This window comes from Eptatretus burgeri, chromosome 1 (genome assembly GCF_056783735.1).
Source record: "Eptatretus burgeri isolate ZD-2024b chromosome 1, Ebu_testis_v1, whole genome shotgun sequence".
Lineage (NCBI taxonomy): Eukaryota > Metazoa > Chordata > Myxini > Myxiniformes > Myxinidae > Eptatretus > Eptatretus burgeri.
The window spans coordinates 94652896-94669984 of record NC_140961.1 but is presented as its reverse complement, the minus strand read 5'-3'; the positions used below and the strand labels follow the sequence as shown (position 1 = coordinate 94669984).

The 17089-nt window shown below is 43.2% G+C and overlaps 1 protein-coding gene across 3 annotated transcripts in view; it reads right to left on the bottom strand.

Annotated features, from left to right (window-relative positions):
* LOC147034981 (protein CASP-like) overlaps positions 1 to 14514 on the bottom strand; it is a 71260-nt gene extending 56746 nt beyond the window's left edge. For all 3 annotated transcript variants that reach the window (XM_085891910.1, XM_085891918.1, XM_085891927.1), the window contains exons 1-7: positions 14254 to 14514; positions 5052 to 5162; positions 3714 to 3761; positions 2142 to 2220; positions 1900 to 2028; positions 1672 to 1795; positions 1479 to 1555 (exon numbers count right to left, since the gene is read on the bottom strand). In XM_085891910.1, the coding sequence (XP_085748036.1) occupies positions 1479 to 1555; positions 1672 to 1795; positions 1900 to 2028; positions 2142 to 2220; positions 3714 to 3761; positions 5052 to 5162; positions 14254 to 14436 (751 nt within the window). In that variant the 5' untranslated portion in view covers positions 14437 to 14514. The remainder of the gene's footprint in view (positions 1 to 1478; positions 1556 to 1671; positions 1796 to 1899; positions 2029 to 2141; positions 2221 to 3713; positions 3762 to 5051; positions 5163 to 14253) is intronic.
* Positions 14515 to 17089: the final 2575 nt, after the last annotated feature.

Sequence of the window (17089 nt, the reverse complement as noted above, 5' to 3'; positions counted from 1 at the left end):
GTCAAACATATTTGACCCCAAGGTCAAATTTTCAAGTTTTAGGAACCATATCGTGTGAGTACCTCAAATTGAACACCTCGATGAGTGCTTTCTAGATATGTCAAGCTTGAGACATTATGACGTCATTTCGTGACGTTATGAGGAAAAAGCATATTTTTCATGGTTACTATGTAGAACGATTCTCATCGGAATCTCTCGTAGGCAGATATTCCTCAAGGAGTCGCTCCTGGTGAATAGCAGCTCTGTTCACCTCAGTGTGACCTTAAAGAAGTCACACGTGGTCACCTTTTGGCAAGATACGGGTCACCCTGCGGGTGACATTGGTTTATTTATTTATTTTCCTGTGGGAGATTGGCTTCAAGTTGCATCAGTCTGCAAAATGTCAGCTTTCTACCCCACCTCGGTGGTGCTAAACATTTACATCAGGCAGTCAGTGGTTCGAAAGAGCTTCATATATTAGATTATGAACACTGGGAGATTTTCAGCTCATGATTCATATTTGTGGGAAAAAGCAGCACACTGAGCAGTTAAGAATGAAACTTATTTATTGTCCCTGATGTTTCATCATGAACAGACGAGTTCCCTTTCTCAGAGCCGATAAGTGCAGTGTCAGCGTGATGTTACACAAAGTTCCGGTGGGAGCGATTGCGTGTTGTATATTGGTCAGCATCCATGCCAATCACAGGTGCTGATTGTGTTGGAGTCCACGTGTCCTGGTCCTGTGTTGAGAGCGTTATCTTGTGGTGATGCATATCGTTGATGCCAGCATTGTCTGTTTGTTCCGGCTTTTGTAGGTGTTGTAGTTGGCTATGCAATGTCTGGTAAATGGTATTCAAGTTGATGTGTCAATTTATTAATTTCTCGCTCAACCGCCATGCCTCGATTATTTCACAGCTCAACCCATCGACAGCTCGTTATTATTCAATGGGATTCCCTTGTTGAAGACCAGAATCACAGTGATTGGTAGGGATGTGGACCAATCTGCAACACACAATCGTCCCATGGGAACTTAGTGCCTCTGAGGAAGTGAACTTGGTTCTTGAAATGTCTGGCAGCAGCACTAAATTTTCACACACACACACACACACACACACACACACACACACACACACACACACACACACACACACACACACACACACACACACACACACACACACACACACACACACACACACACACACACACACACACACACACACACACACACACACACACACACACACACACACACAATGGTAAACAATGTCTTTCCTGTAATTTGTTTTCATCCTCATACTTTTGTCTCAAATATGATCATGTCCACACACTTGCTGTGGTATTAAGGTTGAGAGTTTGTTTTCAAAAATAATCATCTGCAGTGTGTGCAGTCGCACCAGAACTGAGTGCGACAGGTAAAATGGCCTTTGTCTGCAACCCCACTTGCCCCCACCACCCCCGCCCAAACCACGCAGATCATGAACTGAGGTCATGCTAACCCAAGTGCAACTCTCGTGCTCTCCTTTCTCCGAGCTGAAGTTGGGAAAGTGCACGTTCCTTCTCCTCTCTCAAAGAACTATGGAGGGGGTGGGGGGGTGTAAAGAGGTGGATAAAATGACTATTACTATTCCTGTCCTACTACTACTGCAGCTACTGCAGTTGAAGCACTGTAAGCAATTTAATTCAGCTTACCTCTCTCTCTGTGCTCCCTCAGCTCGCTCTCTCTCAATCCTCTCCTGAGCCAGCTGCTGTGCTCGGCTCTCCAGCTCCAGTTCCAGCTCCCGTAGCCTCTCCCTCAAACTCTTAACCGTCACATCTACAGCAATAGTACAAGGGAGAACCTAGAGTGAGTACGTAACATGGTACGTGCATGCACAAGCAGACATATCCTCATAATTGGAACAAACAAGTTAACGTTACCTTGGTTTCGAATTTGAGCAAACTCAGTGTGATAATCAGACAATGTCTCCCTCAGCTTCTGTCTCTCAAGCTCCACATTTTGCAGCTTGATCAGCCGAGAGCTCGCATTCTCCAAGAGAGGTGCAGGATCTAAAAGTTAAAGTTAAAGTTTTGTGTAGGTGGTGGTGGGAATGGTGGGAAGCTGCTGGTGGGACTTTGAGGATGCGAAAAGAGGACATGTGGAAAGAGTCAGTACCGATTACCTGGTAACACCATGAGTTGTTTATAAACTTCCAAAAACGCAGTCTCTGCCTCTTCACTGCGCCGGGAGAGAGCATCAACCTGAAAGAAAGAAGAACAGACATGTTTTTTTTTTTGTTTTTTACTTCACCATTTGCCGTTTCACTAAAAACGACATTTGTTTTTTACACTGCAGTGATCCAAGGCTCATGGAGGATCTTGCACATTACCAACAAGGAGGAAAAAACAAACAAACAAAAAAAAACGAGTAGATGCAAATCATCCGTGTGCTTTTAAATGCAGCCAATGGACTAGAATAGAAACAAACACACGTGGTCTATGTGACTGGAACCTGAGTTTCCAGCATCATGAGCCAGGTGGTCAGATGGGAATATGAACAGGTTTCGTATGCAATTCCTCTGGAATGCTTCTCCAGAGCTCAAAATTCATCTCGGTGTGAACTCTAAGTGTGCTGTCCGTGTTTCCACACAATTCCCTTGTGCACGCTTATGTCATGGCAAGCACTCTGTCCGGACACAGAACAATTTGTGCACAGGAAGTTCATAGAACACCTCGCCCTCACGGTATTGAGAAAAAAAAAATTTAAAAAGGACACAGGAAGGGTCTTTCAGGCTCATGCTTTGCGTGTCCAAGCACGATCTATTTTCGCTTTGTTCGTGAACTTTGAATAACAGGCGCGATGGTAAACGTATGAATCCGAAGGGTCACGTCACAGTCCAGAGATGAACCTTCTGCAAACTCTTCTCAGAGAAGCAGACGGTTTTGGAACGATCTTTGAGAAAAAATATGCACCACACAAACACAATCTTTTGGAAGAAGTTAACTCTGTCGTTGCACCGATGAACGCCACCATTTTTGTCTGAATCTCGATATTTCCCCACCCTGAGAGGGCGAGCAGCAAATTTGATTGGTCGGGATGGCATACAATTTTTCCGTAATACTTCGAGAAAGTACCGTTGGCACATCCTTTCCTCATTTATCCCAAATTCAAACTGCTAACCTTCAAAGACTGTCGTTTACTCTCAACCCGTAGCTCTCCATCCATCCCATCCATTGGGACCATACTCTATACAGAGCATCGGTGCTGCTCCTGGGCTATTGGGCCATTGGGCACAATCCCGGATGGGTCGCCACTTTGACGCGGTTTACTCGAATGGCTCGATTATCCCAGCATGCTGGCACTCAATTTGCCGACCTCGGAAGGATGACAGGCTGAGTCAACCCCACCCGGTGTTAATTCAACGGCCGAGCAGGATTTGAACTCAAGACCTCATATCACCCTTCATCTCTTGTTCATTCTATTGTGTACCAGAAACAGTTTGTTTGGCACTTGCAGCATTCAGGGTCACAAATACCACACTTAGTGATATTTCCACTCTTTTTCTCATCATCTGTGTAACTCCATTATGTTTCCGCATCTCATTTTCTTCAGCCGCCACCTTCTTAAATCCATTCATCTGCAACATTTAATAACTGTGTAGAAAGTTGATCAAACGTATCAAGAGGACAGGTTAGGATGGACGGTGGAATTATGAAGGTAATTGAAGAGGAAAGGGGGTTTCAACAGTACACACCTCTGCTTGGAAGATCTTGAGTAGAGGAGCCACTGCTCGCCTTACATCCTGAGAAAGAAGAAAAACGAAAGGAATGGAAGGCCCAGAGGAGATGAATCAAAACAAAGACTTGCATTACATACAAAGAAATCGCAACAACAAATATGTGTAAACTACAAAATAACGGGCAGGGTCAAAGAAAAATGAGACCGTTCTCACACGTGGTTATCAAAACTACCAAGTTTGGAGAATTTCTGCACAACCGTTTAGGAGGAGATAGCGTTATGGGCGGACAGACAGAGACACCAAATTGCAACATCTCCCTGTTGTTTTTTTGGTTTTTTTTTACAAAGTGTGGTGACAATACCACAAAACCTTTGTGTTGTCCACATCTAAAATGATTCAACGTTGCAGCAGATTTTAAATGGGTCTCAACAATTCCATAACAACACCACACAAAAGTAACATTGACATGGTTGACAGGATCCCAAGCCATGAAATAAAATGCATGTGACTGCTGATGAGCGTACACAGACAAACAGATTCTCGATCATCATAATGGCACAAAATTTTAACTCCATGCAATGCAGAGATGCGTTTGCATGGCTCCGATGAGCCGCAGTACAAGAAGCAAACTAACCTTGCAAAGCACTCGATAAAGTCCACCAAAAAGAATTTGAGAAGTTTTGTTTTGTCGTTTTCTTTCTTGGAATGGAATTTTATCCAAAATGATGTCACAACTCCAAGATCTTCATCAAAATACTCTTTGGCAAAACACGTTATTTGGAGTGGCCTTTCAAAAGCCACACTGAGTGAAGCCATCAATTATGCAATTCCACATCCTTAGAAACATGCAAGAAGAACTCTTGGTCTTTTGAGTTACTACAGCCACTGACAACACTGGACCTAATCAGTTTATCCCCAAGTAAACTAAAAGTAATGTAGTCTCATGGAATGACCATTTTCTAAAAGGTACTTCTTACGAATGAATATTTGCCAAATTGTTATGTGCAAGACACGAGAACATGTTGTTTGAAAGTACCATCCTGCTCAGAAATGAAATAAATAAATAAATGAGAAATCTGATATTTGGACCGTGTATTCGTTGACATGGTGTGGTGGTGGGTCGGCTCGGGGAAGAATCAGGGAAAGCAACACTGTTTTACTTGGCTAGAAGCGGCTCAGTTGCCATCGCCATTTGTAAAGTGGTTGGATGGTGACCTCCGAGAGAAAAACCATGCAGTCATTTGCTGATGCTGTTGACATGACGTCGACACCATGATGCCATTTTCTTGTGACTTGGCTAATTGTGTGTGTGGAGTGCGATAAGAAGTTTTAACAACTCATTCTGTCCCTCACCTCTTCAGCTGTCTTCCTGAAATCCTTGCTGAGCTCAACAAGTCTCTTCCTTGCCACGTCACTTTCGTCTTGCCTCCTCAGCACACCATCTGTCACTCCATCTAAATCTCCCTGAAACAAAATTCCAAAAACCTACCTGGTGAGACAATCAAGTCTCTATAATGTTATAAAAAGAAAAAAAAAGTTTTTTTTTCTCCTGAAGCAAATATATATTTTAAATCTTTCAAAGAACCATCCACACCATCGCAGTCACACAATGACTTTCCACAAAGTATACCGGATGACAAGGTAACGAGGAAACCGTTTGCCGAAGATATTAAGTTAGTGAAGAATAAATCAGCTTTCAACCCCCCCCCCCATCTTTCTCTTTATTCATCAATACCCAACCACCAACTTAAAAAGTTTTTTTTGTTGTTATTTGTGCTGTAGTTAGCAATTTCAGAAAGAAAAAAAAAAACCACTTCCTCAGCGGAGGTGCAAAAATCCTTTCTTCTGTTGCATTACTATCCTCTGGAGTCTAAAATCTAGAATGTGGTTAAAAAGATGAACCGGATGAACCACCGAGCTAATTTTGTACCCAAATCGCTCAATGAAAATGTCGTTTGACCAGATTATCAGGAAAATATAGATACAAGTCAACATAAACCACATTGTGCTGTGCCAGTGTCATGTTCAAGCTTATAACTGCTGCGCATGGAAAATAAATGAACAAAGGTTGCGGCACGACACCAATTTATCAACATGCCGATCCATTTTTGCGAAGGCAACATAAGAAAAGGTGTTGCACACTTCGGTTATACCCATGTTAGCCAGTCATATACATTGCCAGATCCACTCAAACAACTGAGCAGCAGTAATCTGAGAGCGAACGTCAAGATCTGTTTTTCATCACAAACGAATGTTTGTTCGATAAACTGGCGAATCAAAATATCACGTGCATAGTTTACGATGATAGTTGGCAGCAGTTGTTTTACTCACGTCTACAGCAATTTTCATAGGATGCGCAGATCTGCTGAAGCTCGATATTCAAAATTGCTCTGAACGAAAAGGTTGCGCACAATACTGGACATTCCATTTAGGCTTTCAGTGTAATATTCCCCTCATCCATTACCAGCAATCATCTCAACACAAAATTAGAAGGGCACTCGGAAGAGCGCATACCTCTGCCAGGCTTATTAGTTTAAGTTTTTTTTATAATCTCACTGATTATAAGGCTGGTGTTTGCTTAATGGCTGGAGTGGTGGGCTTAGGATCCTCGGGTCCTGAGTTCAAATCCCGCTCTGCTGTTGAATTAATACCAGGTGGGGTTGACTCGGCGTGTCATCCTTCCGAGGTCGGCAAAATGAGTGCCTGCATGCTGGTATCCTGTGTCGGAGTGGCGACCCGTCCAGGATTGTGTCCAATAGCCCAGGAGACTGTTTAGGCAGCACCAACGCTCTACACAGAGTATGGTCCCAATGGATAGATGGATCCCACTGATTGGCTGGATATGGATTCGGACATGTCTGCACTAAAATTCAATTGGCTTGTTCTCATCACCGAACAAATTCATCCACAAAGTTTCATCCGAATCAGTCAACTTTCTGAGTTGTCATGCTACATATCGTTTTAGCCCGATCACCGAATGGTGAAGAATGAATTAAAAATAATTCTCGGATCCGAATCTTCACCAAAATCTAATCGTTTCATCCGTGTCATATACCCAAGCTCAACACCAAATTTCGTCCAAATCAATCCACATTGTTTTTGAGATATCTTGTTCACAAACAGACAAACAAACACAGACAAAGAGAGACAGAGATAGACAGACGTGAAAACATAACGTCCATCCACCTTCGGTTGTGGAAGTAAATGACAAATGAAGTTGCTTTGCAGGAATTCCAACTCTGGTCCACAGTGGATTACATAAGCAGCAATTCTCACTTGATGAGCTCCCCATACAAGTTCGTTTAAACCAGGTTTTTGTGTCATCATACGACTCGCAGAGTACCCACCGTCTCAGTCGGTAGAGTTTATACATTACTTGCTGAAAAAGCATAGTCTATGTTGGAAGAAGACATTATAGATGTCTGCGTGGTATGCGTCTAAAGGGTCGAAATGAAGACCTGAGTGCAAGAAGTACTTTAGTCACAACATAACACTTTTGAGATATTGAGGATCAAAGTTTTCAAAACATGCTGCAGATACTTTTTTTTTTTAAAGGTGGCATACTATGTAGCCTGTTGCTGGTTCCAGGGGCTATACAGAGCAGACAAACCCTTTTTTGTGGGAAAATAATCCTTTATTTCGAAGAAAACGAGAAAATTAGTTTTGGGCTCAACTACTTTTTGTGGCTAAATACCTGGACTTAGGTACTTTTTGTGACAAAATGGCTGGACTTAGGTACTCTCAACACACAAAGCCCTTTATTGCCCATTTTTGATTGCCAAACAGTCATTTTTACTATGTCTCATGGGGCTGTACAGTGTACATACATCCAATACACAGGGAATCTGGGTCAGCACAGCATTGCACTGCACAGTTCTATGAGGGCTCAAAAGCTGATGACGAATGTAGTGCCTTTTTCAGTACCAGCAAAGTATAATGCATAGAAAGTACATACCTGATGCTTTGGCATCCTTCATTCTCTTTGTAGCTGAGTCTCCAGGGTTTATTTTACGTTTTTTGCCCCTGGCATGCCTGTTATCAGGGTTATCCTCATTCACACCATGCTGTCCAGCCTCCATGGTCGCTATTTTCACAGCTTGTCAAGTGACACATACTAGCATTTTGATCGGACAGTCATGGACTTAGGAACTTCTTGCTCAAACTTTATGGACTTGGGTATTTCTTGCACTACATTTTAGTGAATTCAACAATGATCATATCCCAACATACATGACTTGAGTACTTATTTTCGGAATTTTTTGGTATCAAATGATGCTCTGGCCATTATAGATTACAGTACTGGTGCCAGCTCATTTTTTTCAAAAATGTGACTTAAGTACTTCTTGCACCCAGGTCTTCAAATATCATAAGGTCGAAAGGGTGTAAATGGTGTAAGGGATCTAAAAAGGTACGTTCCAATAATTTATGTCATCAAAAGACATTCTCACGGTTCAACTCATGTTCAAACAGTACGTAATTAATAGACATAGTCACGTGGGTCGATCGAGGCTTCACTCCCACACCCAAACTTTCAGCTTTCTACATACCAGAAACACCCACTCTCTTTAGGAGCAATTTGGGGAATGTGAGGATCGTGGAGGAGATTGGGCAAATGTATTTTGTGATGTGGGTGAATAATCACTCATCTGCAGCAGAGGTCAGCGAACCACTCGCACTGCGGCCTGTGTGACTGAGCCATTAAAAAGTGACGTCACTTCCGTTCTCCAAGGTTGCTCCCCCCAATTAAAAAAACCAACAAACTATCAGTATTCGTACCATAGGCAAGTGGTCAAAAGTGTTACCATGGGAACACTGGTGTAAAGATTTCAAGCTACCCCCCTTTCAAGTTACCTCCGGGTAATCTGAAATCGATTTCAAGTTACCCCCGGGGATAGCCTGAACCCGATTTCATATTACCCCCGCACTTTGACATTACCTCTCTCCCTAGATTTCGCTGAAATGATAAATTCTTATGCCCACAACTCATGATATGTTTGTTGAATAGAACACGTAAAACATACAAGATTGAAAGCTCGTCTCAAAGTCTGGAAACATAAAAAATGTAACAAAAATGTTTGAAGTATTAAAACCACAGCTCGTCTCAAAGTCTGGAAACATAAAAAAATGTAACAAAAATGTTAATTGTATTGGTGGTGGTGGTCGTATGGCAGCTTCGCTGCCAGGGTAGCTCTCATTTATTGAAGCGCGACTGTTGCTGATGCAGTGCCCCTCTACCAGTACACACTGGAACTGGTACTCATTTCGCCAACCTCGGAAGGATGACAAGCTGAGTCAACCCCCCTGGTGTATTAATTCAGCGCCGACGGGGCTTGAACTCAGGACCCTAGGATCCCAAGCCGCCACCCTTACCACTGAGCCAACACCAGGGGGTTGACTCAGCCTGTCATCCTTCCGAGGTCGGCGAAATGAGTACCAGTTCCAGTGTGTACTGGTAGAGGGGCACTGCATCAGCGACACAGTCGCGCTTCAATAAATGATAGCTACCCCGGAAGCTAAGCTGCCATACGACAACCACCACCACCACCACCACCACAACGAAATTGTGAATTAAAAATAAGCTGTTTTCATTGCCTTTCTTGTACATTGATTTTATTGCGTTGTTTCCATAATTGTAAATATAGACCGAGTTGGTTAAAAAGATATACCAGTTTGTCTATTTGGATCAACTATATCGAAGAAGGATTTCATAAAAATGTGGCAAAAATTATAACTGAATGTGAAATACTGATTTCAATTTATATCAATATTAAGATAAAATCATTCATGGCAAACTCTATAAAAGGCGCTGTCACACCTTGACGTTTTAGCCAGCAATGGCAACGTATAAAAAAGTATGTAAAACGTTGGCATACGCTGAAGTTTTGAGGTTTTTTTTAAAGTTTTGGTCGTATTCGTAACGTGTTGGTCGTATGCATAACATATTAGTAACGGGCACAGAACGTTTCGTTGTGTAAAAGATAACTTATACCAACGAATGCTTAGCCTGTTGTCGGCGTTCACAATCTATGCCCAACGATAGTTTAACTTAGGCATAGCGCGCTGCACGTATCGCCGACGAACTTGTGGCGTAGCCTGTTAAAAACATGCCGCACGCCGATTTAAATCATAACCGCCTGAAAATTGGAAGTGTCAACATCGCAGTCACACCTTGACAATTTAGCCAGCGTATGCCGACCTATGAAAAATGTGTGTAAAACGCTGGCACACGTCAAATACGGTATGGGTAATTGTGTATACGTTAGGAGCACGATGAAAAACGAGGAAGTACGCTGTCATATTCCGTGGTATGTCTAGTACGTCGTGAAATTTCAAGCATGCTGAAAATTTTACGACGTACTCGACGTATGGCTCACAAGTTCCGCATACGCCGGCATAAGTTCTCTGCACGCTCCGTGATCGTTGACACACGGACACACGTTACTTGTAAGTTACTCATAAGTCGAAACACATCCAGGTAATGTTTAGCATACCCGAAACTTATTTTTTAACCTATGAGTAACGTGCTTTGAACCTATGAGAAGCGTGCTTTGAACCTATGTGTCACGTATCTCAAACGCACATTGTCGTATGTAGACTAATTTGATTGACGTCTTCCGGACGACCACAGAACTTACTGAACGTGTTTCTAACTTACATCTACCGTATAATGGCGTATTGGCAGCGTTTAGGGGAATTGGTATATACAAATGGGCTTCATAAGAGGAACCCGACAGTGTTCCAGACTCCATGTTGAGTAGATGTCAATGCCAGTAGTATCAGTAGTTGTAATAGTAGTAGTAGTAGTAGTAGTAGTCGGTGAGCGTGTCATAGTAGTAGTAGTACGTGAGCGTGTCAGTAGTAGTAGGAGTATTGGTAGTCGTAGTAGTTGTAGTTGGTGAGCGTGTCAGTTGTAGTAGTAGTAGTAGTAGGTGAGCGTGTCAGTAGTAGTAGTAGTATTGGTAGTCGTAGTAGGTCCATGTCAGTCGTAGTAGGTGAGCGTGATGGGGAGGGTGTGGGTGATGATGGATCCATATTGCGTCCACGAATAGGAGACGACTTTGCACAATTGCTCGATGTTCTTTTCAGCTCATTTTTTTCTCATTCCCACGATGAACTTTTTTTTTTTGTTTCAGTTTTTAAAGTATTCAAAACGACTTGGACAAATGCATAATGTTCTGGTAATGAACACAGAACGCTTCGATAACAAATACACAAGTTATACCAACGATTGATTAGCGTGTTTTAGGCGTCCACAACCTATGCCCAACGATAGTCTAACGTATGCATAGCGAGGCAGCGGATCGTCGACGATTACGTGTGGTTTTCTATTCATAGGCTGCAACTTCACTTTTAATAAATGCCTGTCACTCGCCTATTGTTTTTGGACGCTGGTGCTTGTCAATTGAAATCGTTTCCATTGAACGAGTTAAATCGCTTCCACTGGACTATTGAAATGATTTAATAATAATGCTTGGTTATCCTTGGACCCACTCTGGCTAGCAGCTTGTCGAACATCGCTGGGGGAATTCGCGGGAAGTTGATGAAGGATGCATGGTCCTCGTTCCGGAGTTCCACCATGAGCTGGTCATATATGCCGTAATGGCGTCGCCTCCCGATCCATGGTCTCACCCAGTTCCTTCTCCTCCGTTCACGTCTTCTTCTCCCGGCTCTATTGGCACGCAACTGGTGCAGTGTCAACTCGATGAGGTCATGTTGATGTTCGAGGACAGGTAGATATTGTCGTCTCAGCCTTGCCGTATCCTCCATCTCTCGGAATGACATGGACATGTACTCACCACGAAGCTAAAAAATAAGACGGGTTCCTCCTGCGAAGCCCCTTTTTATATACCAATTCCCCTCATCGCTGCCAATACGCCATTATACGGTATCTGGTTAGAAACGCATTCATCAAGTTCTGTTGTCATCCTGAAGACGTCAAATATGTCTACGTCTTTTTCAAGTAACGTGTTGCGAAGTGTGAACAACGTTCGTGTAGCGTGCTTACAAAACGTTACTCGTAGGTTAGAAATAAGTTTCGGGTACGCTAAACATTACCTCGACGTTACTTGTAAGTTACTCCTAAGTCGAAACACGTGTGTCGACGTCTGTCAACAATCGCGGAGCGTGCAGAGAACTTATGCCGGCGTATGCGGAACTTGCGAGTCATACGTCGTAAAATTTCAAACATGCAAAAATTTGAGGTCAATCCAAAAGTACAACGTTTAAAGCCAGCGTACTACGACTTGTGGCAGTGTTTTTCAGCGTGCTCTTAACGTATACAAAACGTACCAACAACGTATTCGACGTGTGCCAGCGTTTTAGACAAATTTTTCATAAATCGGCATACGCTGGCTAAATCATCAAGGTGTGACAGTGGCTTAAAAGCTGTCATGTGGTCAACGGTTTTTCCCTCAATTAAATGACTATTTTTTTGTAAATAAACAAACATAAATAAATGTTTTGAGGGGGGGGATCTGAAATCGTAGGGGGTAGCATGAAATCGTAGGGGGTTAGGATGAAATCGTAGGGGGTTAGGATGAAATCGTAGGGGATTAGGATGAAATCGTAGGGGATAGGATGAAATCGTAGGGGGATAGGATGAAATAGTAGGGGGATAGGATGAAATCGTAGGGGGTAGGATGAAATCGTAGGGGGATAGGATGAAATCGTAGGGGGATAGGATGAAATCGTAGGGGATAGGATGAAATCGTAGGGGGATAGGATGAAATCGTAGGGGATAGGATGAAATCGTAGGGGGATAGGATGAAATCGTAGGGGGATAGGATGAAATCGTAGGGGGATAGGATGAAATCGTAGGGGGATAGGATGAAATAGTAGGATGAAATCGTCGGGGGATAGGATGAAATCGTAGGGGGATAGGATGAAATAGTAGGATGAAATCGTCGGGGGATAGGATGAAATCGTAGGGGGTAGGATGAAATCGTAGGGGGTAGGATGAAATCGTCGGGGATAGGATGAAATCGTAGGGGGGTAGGATGAAATCGTAGGGGGTAGGATGAAATCGTAGGGGGTAGGATGAAATCGTAGGGGGTAGGATGAAATCGTAGGGGGTAGGATGAAATCGTCGGGGGTAGGATGAAATCGTCGGGGTAGGATGAAATCGTCGGGGTAGGATGAAATCGTCGGGGTAGGATGAAATCGTCGGGGGTAGGATGAAATCGTCGGGGTAGGATGAAATCGTCGGGGTAGGATGAAATCGTCGGGGTAGGATGAAATCGTCGGGGTAGGATGAAATCGTCGGGGGTAGGATGAAATCGTCGGGGTAGGATGAAATCGTCGGGGTAGGATGAAATCGTCGGGGGTAGGATGAAATCGTCGGGGTAGGATGAAATCGTCGGGGTAGGATGAAATCGTCGGGGTAGGATGAAATCGTCGGGGTAGGATGAAATCGTCGGGGTAGGATGAAATCGTCGGGGTAGGATGAAATCGTCGGGGTAGGATGAAATCGTCGGGGTAGGATGAAATCGTCGGGGTAGGATGAAATCGTCGGGGTAGGATGAAATCGTCGGGGTAGGATGAAATCGTCGGGGTAGGATGAAATCGTCGGGGGTAGGATGAAATCGTCGGGGTAGGATGAAATCGTAGGGGGTAGGATGAAATCGTCGGGGTAGGATGAAATCGTCGGGGTAGGATGAAATCGTCGGGAGTAGGATGAAATCGTAGGGGGTAGGATGAAATCGTCGGGGTAGGATGAAATCGTCGGGGGTAGGATGAAATCGTCGGGGTAGGATGAAATCGTCGGGAGTAGGATGAAATTGTAGGGGGACAGGATGAAATCGTAGGGGGACAGGATGAAATCGTAGGGGGACAGGATGAAATCGTAGGGGGATAGGATGAAATCGTAGGGGGATAGGATGAAATCGTAGGGGGATAGGATGAAATCGTAGGGGGATAGGATGAAATCGTAGGGGGTAGGATGAAATCGTCGGGGGTAGGATGAAATCGTCGGGGGTAGGATGAAATCGTCGGGGGTAGGATGAAATCGTCGGGGGTAGGATGAAATCGTCGGGAGTAGGATGAAATCGTAGGGGGACAGGATGAAATCGTAGAGGGATAGGATGAAATCGTAGGGGGATAGGATGAAATCGTAGGGGGATAGGATGAAATCGTAGGGGGATAGGATGAAATCGTAGGGGGATAGGATGAAATCGTAGGGGGATAGGATGAAATCGTCGGGAGTAGGATGAAATCGTCGGGGATAAGATGAAATCGTCGGGAGTAGGATGAAATCGTCGGGGGTAGGATGAAATCGTCGGGGGTAGGATGAAATCGTCGGGAGTAGGATGAAATCGATTTCAGATGACCGGGAGGTAACTTGGAAGGGGGGTTGGGGGGGGGGTCGCTTGAGGTCTTTCCACCAGGTGCTTCGTGCAAACGAAGTGATGATCAATGAAGGACGAGCAGGAACCACGAACCAAATGACGTGTCCAGGAATCGTTACAAGAATGTTGGTAATTTAATGGTTTTTTTTTTAAACTGCCAACACGTTCGTTTTGAGACCGTGCAGCAGATTTATACAGTCGTCACAAGGTACCTGCACGCGAGAAAGGTCGAACTGGTACCAGGAACCAGCCGCCGCGGACAGGGACGATGTGAAGGGCTGTGTGAGAGACGCGATCGACGTCGACGAAGGAGACGGACAGCCTTGGGTCGAGACGCCTGGTGAGGCCGAGCGAGAAGAGCGAGAAGAAGTGCTCGCGACAGCAGCTTGGTCCATTGTGTAACGTGGCGACTTCGAAAGCGCCCTGAGCACACCGACCAATGTTTTGGATTTCCTTTCTTCCTGTTTGTTCGTTTGGTTGGTAACAGCTTTGAGTTTATACATGTATATATTAATAAAACTGCGTGGTTTATTATTTTTGGCATTTCACTTATCTGAGTTATATATGCGAAGATTAAAAAAAAAAAGTTTGAAGGTTTTCCCAAAAGGGAGTCACCATCGAGCTGAAAATTATAAGTTATACACCTCAATTTGCATTTGCTGTGTGAACGACCTCTTTATTCGGTGTTAGGCTGGCGGGATGGTAGATAGTAGGAATGGGTAAATATGATTGAAATTTTGTGCATAGCATTTTCTCCGGCCGTTTTCCATGCCGAATCCGGTCGAATTTTATTTTTTTACCTCCTATGACCTTTGACCCCCGGAACCTTAATTTATTCAAAATGGCGGCTAAAATTGACCTTTTTTAGGTCATCTCTTCGAGTATGACCTAATAATATGGGTGTCGATGTCCTTTGATCCGTCCGTCCGTCCGTTCACAATGAAGTTGAAGCGGGAGATCTGGTCATTAGTAATCCTGATAGAGGTCGATGAGACTACACAATGGTATGACTTTCAAGGTCACCGAAGGTCAAGGTCAAGGTCACGAGGCCTTTGAAGTTGCGAAAATGACGATTTTCAAATTCTATCTCCTCCAACATTTCTCAAACGATCTTGAATTTGATTGTGGCAAATGAATCTATGGGACAATATCTAAATTTGGTCAGGATGGATTTTCGATATTCGCTTTCTTTTTCGTGTCACGTGACTGCAAAGTTGGCAAAAAAATGCGAAAATGACGATTTTCAAAATCTATCTCCTCCAACATTTCTCAAGCGATCTTGAATTTGATTGTGGCATATGAATGTATGGGACAATATCTAAATTTGATCGGGATGGATTTTCAAATTTCGCTATCGTTTTCGCGTCACGTGACTTCAAAGTTTGCAAAAACTGCCCTACCTTCAGGAGGCTATATATTCTCTACTGGGCATGGTAAAAGTTAGTGAATGGTGTCATTGCATAGCAGCTGACCTTGTATATTTATACATTTTCCGCCGAAGGTGCAAAGTTTCAAAACTTGAAATGTAAACGTCGGCATTTATTTTCAAAATATAATTTCGTGCGCGCGCCACAATGCCGAGTCATCTTTAACCAAACTGCGCAGTCGAGCTGCGCAGTAGAACTGCGCAGTAGTCTTCGGTCATAACTGAACATTGAGAACTTGTGGTATTATAGAGATGACCGTCACCCCCACACGGGGGTAATTTTCATGTTTTCCTTCTCTAATGTCACTAACAAGGCTTGTACTATATCATTTCATATGTTTTTCAGGTCAAGGAATACGCTAAACACATTTTCAAATTGATTGGATGTTGCATAGGACCGAAATCAAGTAATTTAGGAAAAAGGAAGACTTGAACAAAAAGAACAAGCTCAAATGAGCTAAGATCCTCATCCTCTTAATGATGACGTCATAAAAAGGAATATGACATCATTGTAATGTATCAGGTTTGCGATTAATTATCTGTGCTAATGCCCGGCTTAATTCCCGCAAACAAAATTCAAACAGCTTGCCCAGTTTCGCAGATAATGGTTTAGGCGATTTCCATCAGCGACGATATTATGACGTCAACTTTTTTTGTAGGAAGAATTTCCAAAATCAGAGATGGTTACTCCCTGCGCGTGGGCTTTCTGCATATACATGGCAAGTTTCACGAAGATCCGATGAAAACTCTGGGGTGTGAAACAAAAAATGTCAAAAAATAGGAATGACGTCATAAAAATTGATATGACGTCATAGTGATGCATCATATGTGCGGTAATTCATCCCTGCTAATGGCCTGTTCGATTCCCGCAAACAGAATTCAAAAAGCTTGCCTAGTTTCGGAGATAATTTTTAGGCTATTTCCATTAGCGGAGATATTTTGACGTCATAACTTTTTTTTCTCGGAGGAATTTTCAAAATCAGAGATGGTTACTGTCTGCGCAGGGTATTTTTACATATATATGCCAAGTTTCAGGAAGTTTCGATGAAAACTGTAGGCTGTGAAACAAAAAAGTGCACAAGAAGAAGATGAAGAACAACAATGTGAGTAAGACTTATAGATCCTCCACGGGAATCTAAAAATACTAGGCTGTTGAATACTATACAAACTTGCAAAAAGCACAAAGGACCTCTGACCCCAGACAGTCTATATTCACTGAGTACACTATAGGAGAAAGAACTTCTAGCAGAAGTGACATATTTACGCTTAACCGTAGCCCCAGACATACGCCAACAAAGACGTGTGAAGGATGGAGCAGGGAAATTCCGCACTCAAAAATTCAGTTTGACCTAGCTACACAACTCTATAAAGAATGCTATCAAACCCGATGAATCCGTGCAGGATAACTAATGAACTTTTGTTGGCGGCACTGGTGTGATCTCGGTCTTATGTTGATCTGATAATGACAAAAACAGTTCAATTTCTGAAAAATATTGTGCGGTTTCAAAAATTGTGTTTTAAAAATCATCAAATCGTTGCATAAGTGTCATTTTCATATTTCCTGATCGGAAAAACCTATAAATTGATATATTACAAGCCTTATTTTTCTCTCAGTTGGTCAG